Source organism: Callorhinus ursinus, unplaced genomic scaffold (genome assembly GCF_003265705.2).
Source record: "Callorhinus ursinus isolate GAN/ISIS: 27379988/994484 unplaced genomic scaffold, GSC_fseal_2.0 scaffold28, whole genome shotgun sequence".
NCBI classification, from domain to species: domain Eukaryota; kingdom Metazoa; phylum Chordata; class Mammalia; order Carnivora; family Otariidae; genus Callorhinus; species Callorhinus ursinus.
Genome location: NW_027397090.1, coordinates 20,447,405 through 20,460,566, shown reverse-complemented (window position 1 = coordinate 20,460,566; position 13,162 = coordinate 20,447,405). Strand labels below are relative to the sequence as shown.

At 53.4% G+C, this 13,162-nt stretch overlaps 1 protein-coding gene across 1 annotated transcript in view; it reads left to right on the top strand.

Moving 5' to 3' along the window:
* The window catches only part of PHF2 (PHD finger protein 2), a gene marked incomplete at its 5' end in the record, with an annotated part of 72,098 nt that overhangs the window by 39,803 nt on the left and 19,133 nt on the right, over positions 1-13,162 (top strand). The window contains 3 exons of the mRNA XM_073878267.1: positions 7,870-8,030; positions 9,689-9,830; positions 12,278-12,464. Of these exons, the coding sequence (XP_073734368.1) occupies positions 7,870-8,030; positions 9,689-9,830; positions 12,278-12,464 (490 nt within the window). The remainder of the gene's footprint in view (positions 1-7,869; positions 8,031-9,688; positions 9,831-12,277; positions 12,465-13,162) is intronic.

Genomic DNA, 13,162 nt, shown 5'->3' with positions numbered 1-13,162 from the left:
ATATGATTTGTGAATACTTTACCCTGTTTTGTAGACTTTTCACTTTCTTGGTTGTGTTCTTTGAAGTGCAAACGTTTGTCATTTTGATGGAGTCCAGTTTATCCATTTTTTATTTCGTTATTTGTGCTTTTGTTGTCATAGCTGAGGATCTTTTGCCAAGTCTAAACCCCACGTCATGAAGATTTATCCCTATGTTTTCTTCTAAGAGTTTATAGTTTTTAGGTCTTATAGTTTGGTCTTTGATACATTTTGAGTTAATTTCTTCATATAGTGTGAGGTAAGGATCTATTTTTTTTTTTTTTTTGGAATGTGGCTCTCCATTTGTCCCTGCACCATTTATAAAAAGACAGTTCTTTTTCTATTAAATTGCCTTGGCCCTTAGCTATAAGTGTATGCATTTATTCCTGGACACTCAGTTCTGCTCCACTAATCTCTGTTTACCCTCAGGACAGTCTCACACTGTCTGGATTACTGTGCTTTGCAGTATGTTTTGAAATGAAGAAGTGTTGAGTCCTCCAAATTTGTTTTTCTTTTTAAAGATCATTTTGGCATTCTGGGTCTGTTGCAGTTCCATACGAATTTTAGATTCAGCTTGTCAAGTCTGCAGAGAAGTCAGCTGATAAGGATTATGGTGAATCTGTAGAGCAGTAGAGTCAGAGTATTGCCATCTGAAAAATGCTCAGTCTTCTAACCCATGGACATGGGTATTTTGCCATTTATTGAGATCTTTTAAATTTCCATCAGCAGTGTTTTATAGTTTTCAAAGTATAAGTTTTGTACTTCTTTTGTTAAATTTATTCCTAAATTTATTCTTCTTGATGTCTTTTAAATGAAACTGTTTTCTTATTTCATTGCTACTGTACTGAAATACAGTATATTTTTGTATATTGTCTTGTATCCTGCAAACTTGATGAGCTAGTTTATTCGTTCTAATAACTTTTTAGTAATTCCTTACATCTTTCTATATATAGGATCATGTCATCTGCAAATAGATCATGTTCTTTCTTCCCTTCCAATCTGTGTTACTTTTTTTTTTTCTTGCGTAATTGCTCCGGCTAGGATTTCTAGTAGACTGTTGAGTAGAAGAGGCTGGGCAGGGGGTGACCAGGGCCCCACTATTCTCAGGGTGCCACATTCAGGGCACGGGTTCAGTACCTGTGGGCCAGCTGGAAGAAGGGAGCCCCCATGTCTTGGCTGCCCTCACCCAACACTTAGAATCGGCCATAGACACCTGGGGCCGGTTGAGAAAGGCTGCCATCCTGTTCCTCCAGGAGGAAATCCCTCTGCCTGGAAGCTGGGGAGCCTCCCCGTCAGCACTCCTGTGTCCTTGGCGGCAGCCTTCCAGAGGGGAGTCTCCTCCCCAAGCCAGGGAGAAGGGAGGAGTGGTCACACACTCTTGCCTTTCCTACCAAATTTTTGTAGATTTTCTCTACTAGATGTTCCTTCATTTGCTGTTTGCTCTTAGAATCATTTCCAGAGGTTTTGAATGTTTTTCAAAAATAATTTTTACCAGTTTCGCCGGGGTGTGGGTCAGTGGGGCTCTTCACACTGTTATGGCAGAAGTAGGTCTTGCTCATGTGGCCTTTTTCAAGATACTATCTTTCATTTCTTGCAGTTTGATTATGACATGCCTACGAATAGTTTGGGGTCTTACCCTGCTTGGTGGTGTTTGAGTTTTCTGGATCTGTGGTTCCACGTCTGCCATTATTTTTAGACAATTCTCAGCCATTATTGCTTCAAACATTTCTTCTGCTCCTCTCTCTTTTCTTTCTGGGATATTCCCAACTTGCATGTGTTACTCTTGCTGCAGTTGTTCTCCACTTCTGGGCTCTTCTATTCCCTGCTTTTCTCATTCTTTTTTTCTCTTTGCGTTTCAGGTTGGGCGGCTTTTATTGACTTAACTTCTAGCTCACTGATTCTTTTCTTAGCCATGTCCATCAAAGGCATTCTTTATTTCTGTTACAATTTTCAATTATTTTTATCATTTACTTTTGTTTCTTAGTGTCCACTTCTCTACTTACATTTCCCTTCCGTTCTTGCATGTTGTCCACTTTTCCCACTAGCAGTCCTAACATATTAATCATAATTTTTTTAAGATTTTATTTATTTATTTGACAGAGAGAGAGAGACATAGCAAGAGAGGGAACACAAGCAGGTTGAGTGGGAGAGGGAGAAGCAGGCTTCCCGCCGAGCAGGGAGCCCGACGTGGGGCTCCATCCCAGGACCCCAGGACCATGACCTGAGCCGAAGGCAGACGCTTAAAGATGGAGCCACCCAGGCGCCCCTTAATCATAATTTTTTTTAAGTTTTATTTAATTTTATTTTTTAAAGATTTTGTTTATTTGAGAGACAGAGAGAGCACATACATGCGTGAGTGGTGGGGAGAGGCAGAAGAGGGAGAAGCAGGCTCCCCACTGAGCAGGGAGCCCGATGCGGGGCTCGATCCCAGGACCCTGGGATCATGACCTGAGCCGAAAGGCAGACGCCCAGCCGACTGAGCCACCCAGGCGACCCGGTGTTACAAACTTCTCCGTCCAATAATTCCAAATTCTGTCCTATGTCTGAGCTGTGTTCTGATATTTTTTAAACTTTTTATTCATTTTTTAATTGTAGTATAATTAACATGCAGTGTAATATTATGTTAGTTTCAGGTGTACAAGATAGTGGTTCAACAATTTTTTTAGAAGATTTCATTTGAGAGAGCGAGTGAGCACATGAGCAGGGGGAGGGGCAGAGGGGGAGGCAGAGGGAGAGAGAGAATCTCAAGCAGACTCTGTGCTGAGCCTGGAGCTGGACTCGGGGCTTGATCTCATGACCCAGAGATCATGACCTGAGCCAAAAGCAAGAGTCGGATGCTTAGCGGACTGAGGCACCCAGGCGCCCCGTGATTCAACAGTTCTATACATCGCTTCGGTGCTCATCAGGATTAGTGTACTCTTGAGCCCTGTCCCCTATTTTCCCCCATGTCCCCCCCACTCACCCCCCCCCTTGTGACCATCAGTGCGTTCTCTGCACTGAAGAGTCTGTTTCTTGATTTGCCTCACTTCTTTTTCCTCCCTATGTTCATTTGTTTTTTTTTAAATTGCACATGAGTGAAATCATATGGTATTTGTCTTTCTCTGACTGATTTCACTGAGCATAATGCTCTCTAGCTCCATGTATGTCATTACAAATGGCAAGATTTCATTTTTTTTTTTTAAGATTTTATTTATTTGACAGAGAGACAGCGAGAGCGGGAACACAAGCAGGGGGCGTGGGAGAGGGAGAAGCAGGCTTCCCGCGGAGCAGGGAGCCCGATGTGGGGCTCGATCCCAGGACCCTGGGATCATGACCTGAGCCGAAGGCAGACGCTGAACGACTGAGCCACTCGGGTGCCCAAGATTTAATTCTTTTTTATGGCTGAGTAGTATTCCATTGTGTATATACACCACATCTTCTCTATCCATTCATTTATGGATGGACACTTGGGCTGCTTCCATCTCTGGGGTATTGTGAGTAATGGTGTTATAAACATAGGGGTGTATCTTTTTGAATTAGTGTTTTCATTGTCTTTTGGTGAATACCCAATAGTGGGATTACTGGATCATATGGTATCTCTATTTCTTATTTTCTAAGGAACCTCCATACTGTTCACGGTGGCTGCACCAGTTTGCATTCCCACCAGCGGTGCATGAGGGTTCCCGTTTCTCCACATCCTCACCAACACCTGTTATTTCTTGTCTTTTTGATTTTAGCTATTCTGACAGGTGTGGGGTGATTTGCTTTGTTTCTTTACAATATGGATTTCTTGTCTTTTAGCATGTCTTGTGACTTTTTTGTTGAAAGCTGGACATGATGTATCAAGTCAAATGAACTGAGGTACTTATGCATTTAGAGTGAGGTTTCATGTTGACCTGACTAGGGACTAGGCTGTGTCCACTGTGGCTGTAGGTACCAGACACATCACCTTCTTGTAGTTAGCTTGTTTTTCCCTCCTCTCCTGTTTCTTTGGGCTTCCCTAACAACTCCTTCTTAGATGGAATCTGTCTTGCAGCTCTCTCAATTATGCTCATCTGTTATCTGTTACATGGTTTGGGGAGGGGAAGTGTTCTACAATTGAATAGCAAACCTCAGTGCTTCAGTGGGCCTGAGGCTCTGGGCTGTTACCTTTGGAAGCATTTCTTGGCTTTTGCTTTTTCTCTACTTTCCCGAGACAGGAAGCCAGGGGGGCTGGAGGTGGCCACTGGCCCTTCCCCCTGTCAGATGAGGGCCTGGTTAAGTCAGTTCTCTTGGAAGGTAGACTTTTGGTATGGAGGAGAAACATAGTTGCTTCCCCCCAACCCTACCTGAAGTAGGAGCACATCTTCACCAGGACATCATGAGGTAAAACCCATGAAAGTGTGGGTCTCCTCTGAGACGGAGCCCCCATGAGTTCTTAACTCTGAAGCTAGTTCGCACTCAACCTGTGCCCTTTGTAAAAAATTACCATTTAAGTATTCCTCCCACTGACCACCTCCAGCAGCTTCTGCGTCAGGTAAGGTTATCTTGGTTATGATTTTCTGTATTTGCCTGTCGCCCCAGATTTCGGGGGTGACTGCCCTATAACCCTAATTCTCTGTGAGTCTAAGAAAATTTGTTGATTTTCAGTTTGTTCAGGCTTTTTTCTTGTTTTGAGGACAGGAGTGACCATTTCCAAGCTCTTTACGTGTTGAAGTTGAAACCAGAAGTCAACTCGAAGTTACTATAACCCTGTCTAATTAATTGGTTATCTTTTTATTGTTGAGTTGTAATAGTTCTTTACATATTCTGGATACTTGTCACTTATCAGATACTTTCTCCCATTCTGTGGGTTGCCTTTCCACTTTCTTGATGGTGTCCCTTGAAACACAAATGTTTGTAATTTTGATGGGGTCTAATTTATTTTGTTGTTGTTGCTTATGGTTTTGGCTTCTGAGAAACCATTGCCAAATTCAAGGTCATGAAGATTTATGCCTGTGTTTTCTTCTGAACGTTTTTATGGTTCTAGCTTTTATGTTTAGGTCTTCAACTCATTTTGAGTTAATTTGTGTATGTGATGTGAGATAGGGCTCCCGCTTCATTCTTTTGCATGTGGACATCCAGTTCTCCCATGTGTCATTTGTTGAAATGACTATTTTTTCTCCATTGAGTTGTCTTGGCGCTCTTGATGCGAAGCAGTTGACCATAGATGTTTGGGTTTATTTCTGGACACTTGCTTCTGCTCCACTGATCCGTATGTCTCTTCTCTCTTCTCATGCCAGCACCACACAGTCTTGATTACTGTAGCTTTGGAGTGAATTTTGAAATTGGTAAGTGTCCTCAACTTTGTTCTTCTTTTAAAAAGATTGTTTTGGTCATCTGGGTGCCTTGCACTTCCATTCAGCACTCCCAGTTCAGCTTGTCAATCTCTGCAGAGAAGTCTGCGGGTATTTTGATCGGGATTGTGTGAAATCCACAGCACAATTTTTCATTATTTCTCGAGTCCCATTTCTTTCTTCTAGATTCGATTTCCCTCTTGTTGAATTATCATCCTTTAGTGGTTCGGTAAAGGCCTATAGAAATAATCTCTGTTTTTAAAAATGTTTTTGTTTCATCCTTACTCTTGAATGATTCTAATTTCTCTAAAATGGATCTAAAATTCAAGAGTAAAAGTTATTTTCCTTGAATTCTTTGAAGATAGTATTCTATTGTCATTTGGCATCTCTTGTTGCTCATGAGATGTCTATTGTCAGTCTAGTGGCTGGTGTTTTGGTTGGTTTGGCTTGATAAAAAATCTGTTTTTTTCTCTGAAAACGTTAAGATTGTCCCCTTGTCCTTGATGTACCACAGGTATGCTACAACGCTCCCAGATGTGCATTTGGTTTTTATTAATTCTACTCAGGACTCAGTAAGTTCTTTTAATTTGAGGAATCATATCTTACCTCAGTTCTGAAAAATGTTCTATTTTCTTTTTTAATGGCACTTCTTCCCCATTCTCTGTATTATTTTTCAAATATTTCATCAAATTCACCGTTATTTTCAGGTAGCTACCACTGAATACATCGTTGCGTTTTTAAAATTTTTCCCAGAAGTGTTTTTCGTGTCTAGAATTTCTGTTCATGCCTCATCCACGCTGCCCGCTCTGTTTTCCTCCCTCCCTGCTCTCTGCCCCATCCTCCCCGTTACCCCGTGAATGTGGTCAGTGCGTTTGTCTGAAACTCCCTTTCCCCGCTGTCCATTGTCCTCAGGGCTGGGACCTGCGCTCTGGCAGGTGGGTCTGCCCGTGAGGCGGGGCCTTCAGAGCGCGTGGTTTCCCACGGCAGCCAACCCCCGCGGGACCGTTCTGTGTTTGCCTTTGCTGGGTCCTTACCTGATGCGTGGGGCTGTGTGAGGCAAGGGGTTTCGGGTTTGTCCGGCGTCTCCCACAGCTGACTCTGCCCCGGCCCCATGGTCCTGCGGCTGCCCGAGCTGCTGCTCACCACATTCCTCCTCCTGGTTCACGTGCCGCTCGTGCCTGGCCCGCACCCAGTGCTCTGTCACCGGCGCTCCAGCCCCAGGGGGTCGCCTCGATCCTCGCTTTCCCTGGCCTCTTGGCGGACCGTGGCCCTGCAGCCCCTTTTCCTTGGAGCTGCGACACCTCCGTCTGCCCGGCCTCCTCTCCTGCTGACTGCTCTCCCTGGGAGTTTGGTCCCTGCTGTCTCTTTGCCCTCAGAGTTCACGTCCGCTCCCCCGGCCTCCCGGACTGCCCCGTGCTCAGCGTCTAGTCCTCTGAGCTCCAGACCCGTCTGTCCCACCGGTGCCTCTGTTGGCAAGTCTGACACTCGCCTCGGCCCACGTCCGTGCAGCTCAGCTCTGGGCTGCCCCCTGCACACGCCTGCTCTCCTCCAGCCCTCAGACCATGGCCCCGGCCCCTGGGTCATGCGGCCACCCTCGTTCTTCACTCTCGCACCCACTGCTGCCCCCCCCTGGCCGGGGCAGTACGTGCCGAGCCTCCTCCTCCACAGTCGTGGTGCCCCGCCCCCGCTCCTGCTGCAGGCCCCTGTCTGTCCGCACAGCAGCCAGACTGACCTCCAGCTCTGGTCGCCCTGTGCTCGCTGTCCCGTGGCTCCCTGTGCTCCTGGCTTGAGGCAGAAGCCCTCCAGCAGGCAGACGGGCCCCCAGCCGCCTGGCGCCTCGTCCCCACTCACCCTGGCCACGTTCTCCCCACTCCAGGGCCTGTGCCTCTCCCTGCTGCCCCTGCAGGCCTGGACGGGCTGGTCTGACGCGGACTCCTGCCACCACCCCCCAGCCCCAGCTCTGCTCTCAGCTGTGGGCTTACAGCCTTGCCTGCCCCTCTGATGACAGTCTGTCTCCAGTGTCACCACCGGTGCTGTTCCAGCTGGGCCCCCAAGGTCCCCGGCCCCCCCAGCAGGGCCCAGCACACAGCTGCCCCCGGGGCCTGTGCTCAGCTTGTCTCGGGGGTGGGTTCTCCCCGAAGAGGGGTTTGTCTCCATCAGCCGTGTCCTCAGGCCCGACCCCAGCCCAATGCAGAGTGTGGTGTCGAGCACTAGGGAGGAGTCCTGTGGAGTGCAGGGTGGGCAGGTAGAGCAGGGGAGGGGGGGGAGGGATCTTGCTCACACTTCTGCTTTTCTGTGCCACGGTGGGAGGGCTGGTCTCGGGGTGTCCCCATCCTGGACCTTGAGGTCCCTGTCTGTGCCCTGTGGCTGCCCTGGGAGCCCCGGGCATGTCGGGGGGGGGGCGGTGTGCGGGCAAGTCCTCCACCCAGGATGTGGGAGGCGTATGGCAGGAGCTGGGGCTGCGTGACCCGGCCCTGCGGCCATAGCCAGGCCTATCCCAGAGCTGCAGGGCGGGGGCGCTGGCCGGCCTGACCCCCGACCCCCACTTTTCCCACAGCGCGGAAGACGTGGTGGTCCGCGTGCCAGGCAGCCAGCTCACGCTGGGCTACATGGAGGAGCACGGCTTCGCTGAGCCCATCCTCGTCCCCAAGAAAGACGGGTTGGGCCTGGCGGTCCCAGCCCCCACCTTCTATGTCAGCGACGTCGAGAACTATGTGGGTGAGTGGCCTGCTCGCCGAAGGCCCGGCTGGTCCCTGTACCACCTGCTCCCTTCGGTAATTAGACCGCATGTCCCACTAAATGGCATCTGACCCTGGCCGCCCCGCCTCAGTTATTCTGGCTACAAAATGGGGGCTGTCTTGGGGACCCTTTCATTCTGCCAGCTGTGAGGGGCCCCTTCCTCTGAGGTTTGTGCTGTGTCGCCCTCAGCCCCTCCTGGGCCAGCCTGGGGCCCGGCCTCCCTTGTCCGCCCCGGGACCCTTCCTCTCTGGACCCCTCCAGTTCCAGCTGATGCTGCCCTGCCCAGCCTGCCTCGTGTCCCCTGGCCGCTCTTAGCACTGTGGACGCCCTTGTTGGGGCTGCTCCGGGTGGAGGGCAGTGCCCGTTTGTGCTTGGGCCTCATCTGTGAGGCCGTCTCCCCCTGGCAGTGATGGGCCCCGTTCTGGGGCCCTCATGGTGGCTGGGGCTCGGGGCATTCATGGGGATGGCTGGGTGGCCAGTGCAGGAGGAGGGAAGACCCTGAGAGTGCCCAGGGCCCCCCGTGGCAGGGAGAGCGAAGCGACCAGCATCTGGGCCAGGCCGCACCCCTGGAGTGATAGCTGGACTCTAGGGCCTGCCTGCCAGGCGTCAGGCACTCCCCACCTGGGAGCCAGTGTCTTCCTGCTGATGGCTCTGACAGACGATATGAGAACACCATCAAGGCTGGGCCTGCACTCGGCAGCACTGATGGCGCTGATTATTCACCCCAGAGCCCTGCCTCAGTTACCCTAGGGGGCCTGGCACGTGCCTTCCAGGCACGCCATGTGAATCACAAACCGCATTTGGTGTTTGTGCCCCTCAGCCTCTCCCCTTTCCTGAGGTTGTTGGGGGATCGGGGTTGTTGGTCCTAGAACGTCCCACATGGGGTATGTGGCCCCCAGTGTGTCCCGTAACTCGCTCCTGTGTCCCCAGTGGTTCCCGTACCGCCCGGGCAGATGCTCAGATTTTCAGTCAGGTGGACAGCAGGACCCCTTCAGGGGTGCAGGCGGTGGCGCTTCCGTCTGAGGGCCCGTGGAGCCTGGCCACCCGCCTGAGCGTCTCTGTGTCCACAGCTGGGGTCTGCGCGGCCCCGGCGGACTGTCGGGAAGGACGAGGCCGTGAGTTCTATGCGTCTTTCTCCCACTGCTACTTATGAGTCAGATGGGGCACGCTCGCCCTCGCCAGGTCCTTGGTTATCTGGAACCTCCTGTCACCAGCGATTCTCACCCTGATCTTTTCCTCATCAACTACAGAAAATGCAAGGAAAATGTTTTTACTTTAACTTATCCATTTTCAGAATAAGCTGGTGCCTTAGAAATGTAGTTTTTTTATTTTTTTAAGTTTTAAAACATAAGCACATCCCAAACATTATTTGGGATGTGCTTAGACTAACAACATATTTGTCGTTTGCTTGTTTTAAGTTCAAGGGTGCCTGCATCTTGTGTTTTTATTCGCCTTCATGGCCACCCTAGCTGAAGCCCTAGCATGTCAGCGGCCTCCCGCACCCCGGGACCCTCGCCATGGCTGAGGGAGCGGGCGCGCACAGGTGGACATCACAGCCCGAGCCTCCGGGTCCGGCCCCACTTGGCAGCCTCCCCGGCACCTCCTGCCCCACTCACTGCCCCCTGCCCTGCCCACAGGCCCAGAGCGGAGCGTGGACGTGACAGACGTCGCCAAGCAGAAGGACTGCAAGATGAAGCTGAAGGAGTTTGTGGATTACTACTACAGCACCAACCGCAAACGGGTTCTCAACCTCACCAGCCTTGAGTTCTCTGACACCAGGTGAGCACCCGCCAGCCCCGGGGCCGCCGCCCGCTAGCTGCCTGTGAGCCGCCCGCGGTGCCAGCTTGCAGTTTCTCTTCTTGTGCACTGTGACAAATTCAAACAGAAAATAAGCAGCAAAATGCTGACTCCTCCTCCAGCCGGCCCCCATCCCACTCCCCAGAAAGAGCTCACACTCACACACTCATGCAAACAGCCACACCCACGCACGGTGCACACGCTCCCACGTCCCTGCACACGCACACATCCGTACCCACTGGCCCACGTGCCTGCATCCACAGGTGCACTCTGGAAGTCACACCTTCAGCACCGCAGGGTCGTGCTCTGCACCTGCTCTCCACGCCCCCCCGCCCTGCCACCCTGCCCCTTCTCAGCCTGAGCTCCGTGTGCCAGGCCTGCCCAGCTTGCTGCTCTTCTCAGGGTGGAGGGTCCAGCATGATGCACCGTGGATGATGCACCGTGGCTGTCTGGGGCCCACCTGAGTCCAGGCTTCTGTGTCGTCGGAGGCTGGCCCTGCCCCCAGTCTCTGTGCCCCTACTCTCCGAGTACCACGGCTCTGTGTGGCCCCACCTTTCCTGCCCCTCTGTCAAATCCCTGCTGCTCTCTGGCTGGCCCCTCATGCACCGTAGGGCCTGAGTTGTTGACAATGGTCTAGTTTAAGCGTGGTTTCACTTTTGGAGCCTTTCCATCTTGCATACTTCTGAAAAGCTCAGCACATAGCCAGATAGCTCGTGTGCAGAAGGGCGGGTAGGAAAAAGAGTTTCTGGAAGCCTCATGGAGACAGAGTACAGAGCTGTTCCAGGAGCCCCGACAGGATGTTGTAACTGGTTGCTGGGTTCTGTGTGAGCTTCCTGGCAGCAAAGACACAAAGGGAAATAGGATGGGTTACGGTGTCGGGAGAAAGCCTCCTCCTGCGAGTTCACGAGAAGGGTGTTTTCCCAGGCTGTGTTGTGATGGCGTGTTGCTTTCCTACAGAGTGCACACTCAGGAATGTCGCCATCAGCTTGGTCTGCTGAGCAGCCTGGGGTCTTCACAGAGAGCCGCGGGGTGGCCGAGCTGGGGGGAGTGGGTGCTTTGGCTTGGGGTTTCCCCTTGGGCTTCTCGGGGCCCCCCCTTTGCTGGCAGAAAATGTGTGTGCCTCTGGTGTCCTCAGGCCCGATCCGAGGACCACGGGAGTCACGCACACTTCCTGCCAGGCCGTTGAGCAGCTAGGGCTCTGGACTGCACCATCTGAGAGGCAGAGGGAGGCCTCCACGTAATCAGTGTGGTCTGTCCCCGGGGACGTCGGCTGGGGCTGCAAGGGCTGGGCCTGACCCCACGGGCCATCTGTGGGGGGTCTCAGGGTCTGCGGCCTTGGGGATCCTGCACTGACTCACACGTCCCCTGACCCCAGAGGCACCTGCTGTGACAGATGGAGAGTGACGTGCCTGCTGTCTGTTATGTGGACATACATGGTTACCTCTGCACGTCACCCACGGTGGCCTCAGGTGTCTGGGGGCCTTGAGACACTGCCCGTCCCCCCTGGGAGAATGCACGGAGCAGCTGGTCTTGGCGGCAGGAGAATGGGCTGGCTTTGCACCCGAGGAGCCGTCAAGCAGGGAAAGAAGGGCATTTGTGGCCATGTTGGGAAGCCCTGGTGTGTGGTGTGCAGATGGCCCCGGGGCTACAGGGCTGGGCCCCTCTCCTGTGGCCGTGGAGGGTCTGGGGCCACCAGGGGCCTGGGCTGGTCGAGGAGGGTGCTGGGGAACAGAGAGGGACACCAGCTGGGGACATGCCGGGGAGTTAAACGTCACTGAGGCCAGGGTGGCAGGGCCGGGCGTGTGGTCCATGACTGTCTTGTCCTGTAGACATGGCCTTTGGTGCAGAGCTGTGCGGTTCTGCCCCACCCACGGCATCGAGGACACCGGGCTGTCACTGTGCGACGGTGATGCAGCCCCGTGCATTTTAGTCAGGACGGTGACATTTCGTCGGAAAGGCCACCTTTGCCTTTCCATGTCTACCTTGGAAAGGAGTCCGCTGGCTTGACGGTGACCACCAGCCTCCGTGGCCTGCTGTGGAAAGCAGCTGCTTTTCTCCAAGTGATGCCCAGGAGCGCCTGGGCTGTGTGTGAGACGCGCCATTTGCTGCCTGCCTCACCGTGCCCGGCAGCACCCTCCTGGGCCAGCCCGCACAGTCCCTTCCAGTTCTGCAGGAAAGGGCTGTCCCCAGTTCCCCGTGAGAGACTGGTGTTCGATCTTGGCGCGGCCACGCCCGGCGGCTGGGCATCTTCTTCCCCCATGAACCTTAGTTTGCTTGTCTGTGGGACGGGGGTGGGGCCACGTGGCCCAGGGTGGACGGATAGGTGAGAGACGTGGCATGCGAGGAGGGATGCGGTCTCGGAGCCCCTTCCTGGTCGGGTGGCCTGGCGGACGTCCGCCACTGGTGCCCCTCCCCCGCGTCTGCCCCAGGATGTCCAGTTTCGTGGAGCCGCCTGACATCGTCAAGAAGCTGTCGTGGGTGGAGAACTGCTGGCCTGATGACGCGCTGCTGGCCAAGCCCAAGGTGACCAAGTACTGCCTCATCTGTGTGAAGGACAGCTACACCGACTTCCACATCGACTCGGGCGGTGCCTCTGCCTGGTACCACGTGCTCAAGGTAGGCACAGCCGTCTCCATGCACAAGGCCACCTGTGGTCCCCGTGAGCCCAGTGGGGCCAGTGCCCAGCTTCTCCAGGAGGGACGTGGTGTCCAGCCCTCGGGAGGCAGAGGGGTGGGGTGCGTGTCGCGTGTTTCTAAGGAGGGGGAGGCTCATGGAGCAGTTAAAGGTGGCCCACTGGAGTGGAGCCCAGGGCTCAGCAGTGTGCATGCCCAAAGAGAGGAGCGCAGTGCTGGGAGGACTTCCTGGAAGAGGGGCCTGCACAGGAGCGGGGGCAGGGCTGAAGGCTCTTGCTAGGAGGCAGGGAGGGGAGCCAGGGGAGAAGGGAGATGTGAAGACAGACGAACAAGGGGATTGTAAGGAGACCACCAGGGTCTCCCCACACCTGCCTGAGCCGACGTGGGATGGGCAGCTCAGCTCATGATCCCTGCCCTAGAACCTACAGGGCGGGGCGGCCCAGACCCCAGGGCTCTCAGGAGCAGAGCTTTCCTGACAGTGGGTCCCAGCTTTGCCGCCCCGTGGCTCACTTGTCCCAGTTCACAGACTACGCATTGCAAGGCCCACGTGGCACCACCTTTCAGGGAGGGGACAGTGTTCCCACCAGGATCCTCAGTGTCCGTGGGGTGTGGCGGGCTCTGTCCCCCGCTCCCCCAGCGTGCCGGGTCATGGTGGGCTCGGTCCCCCCCAGCGTGCCGGGT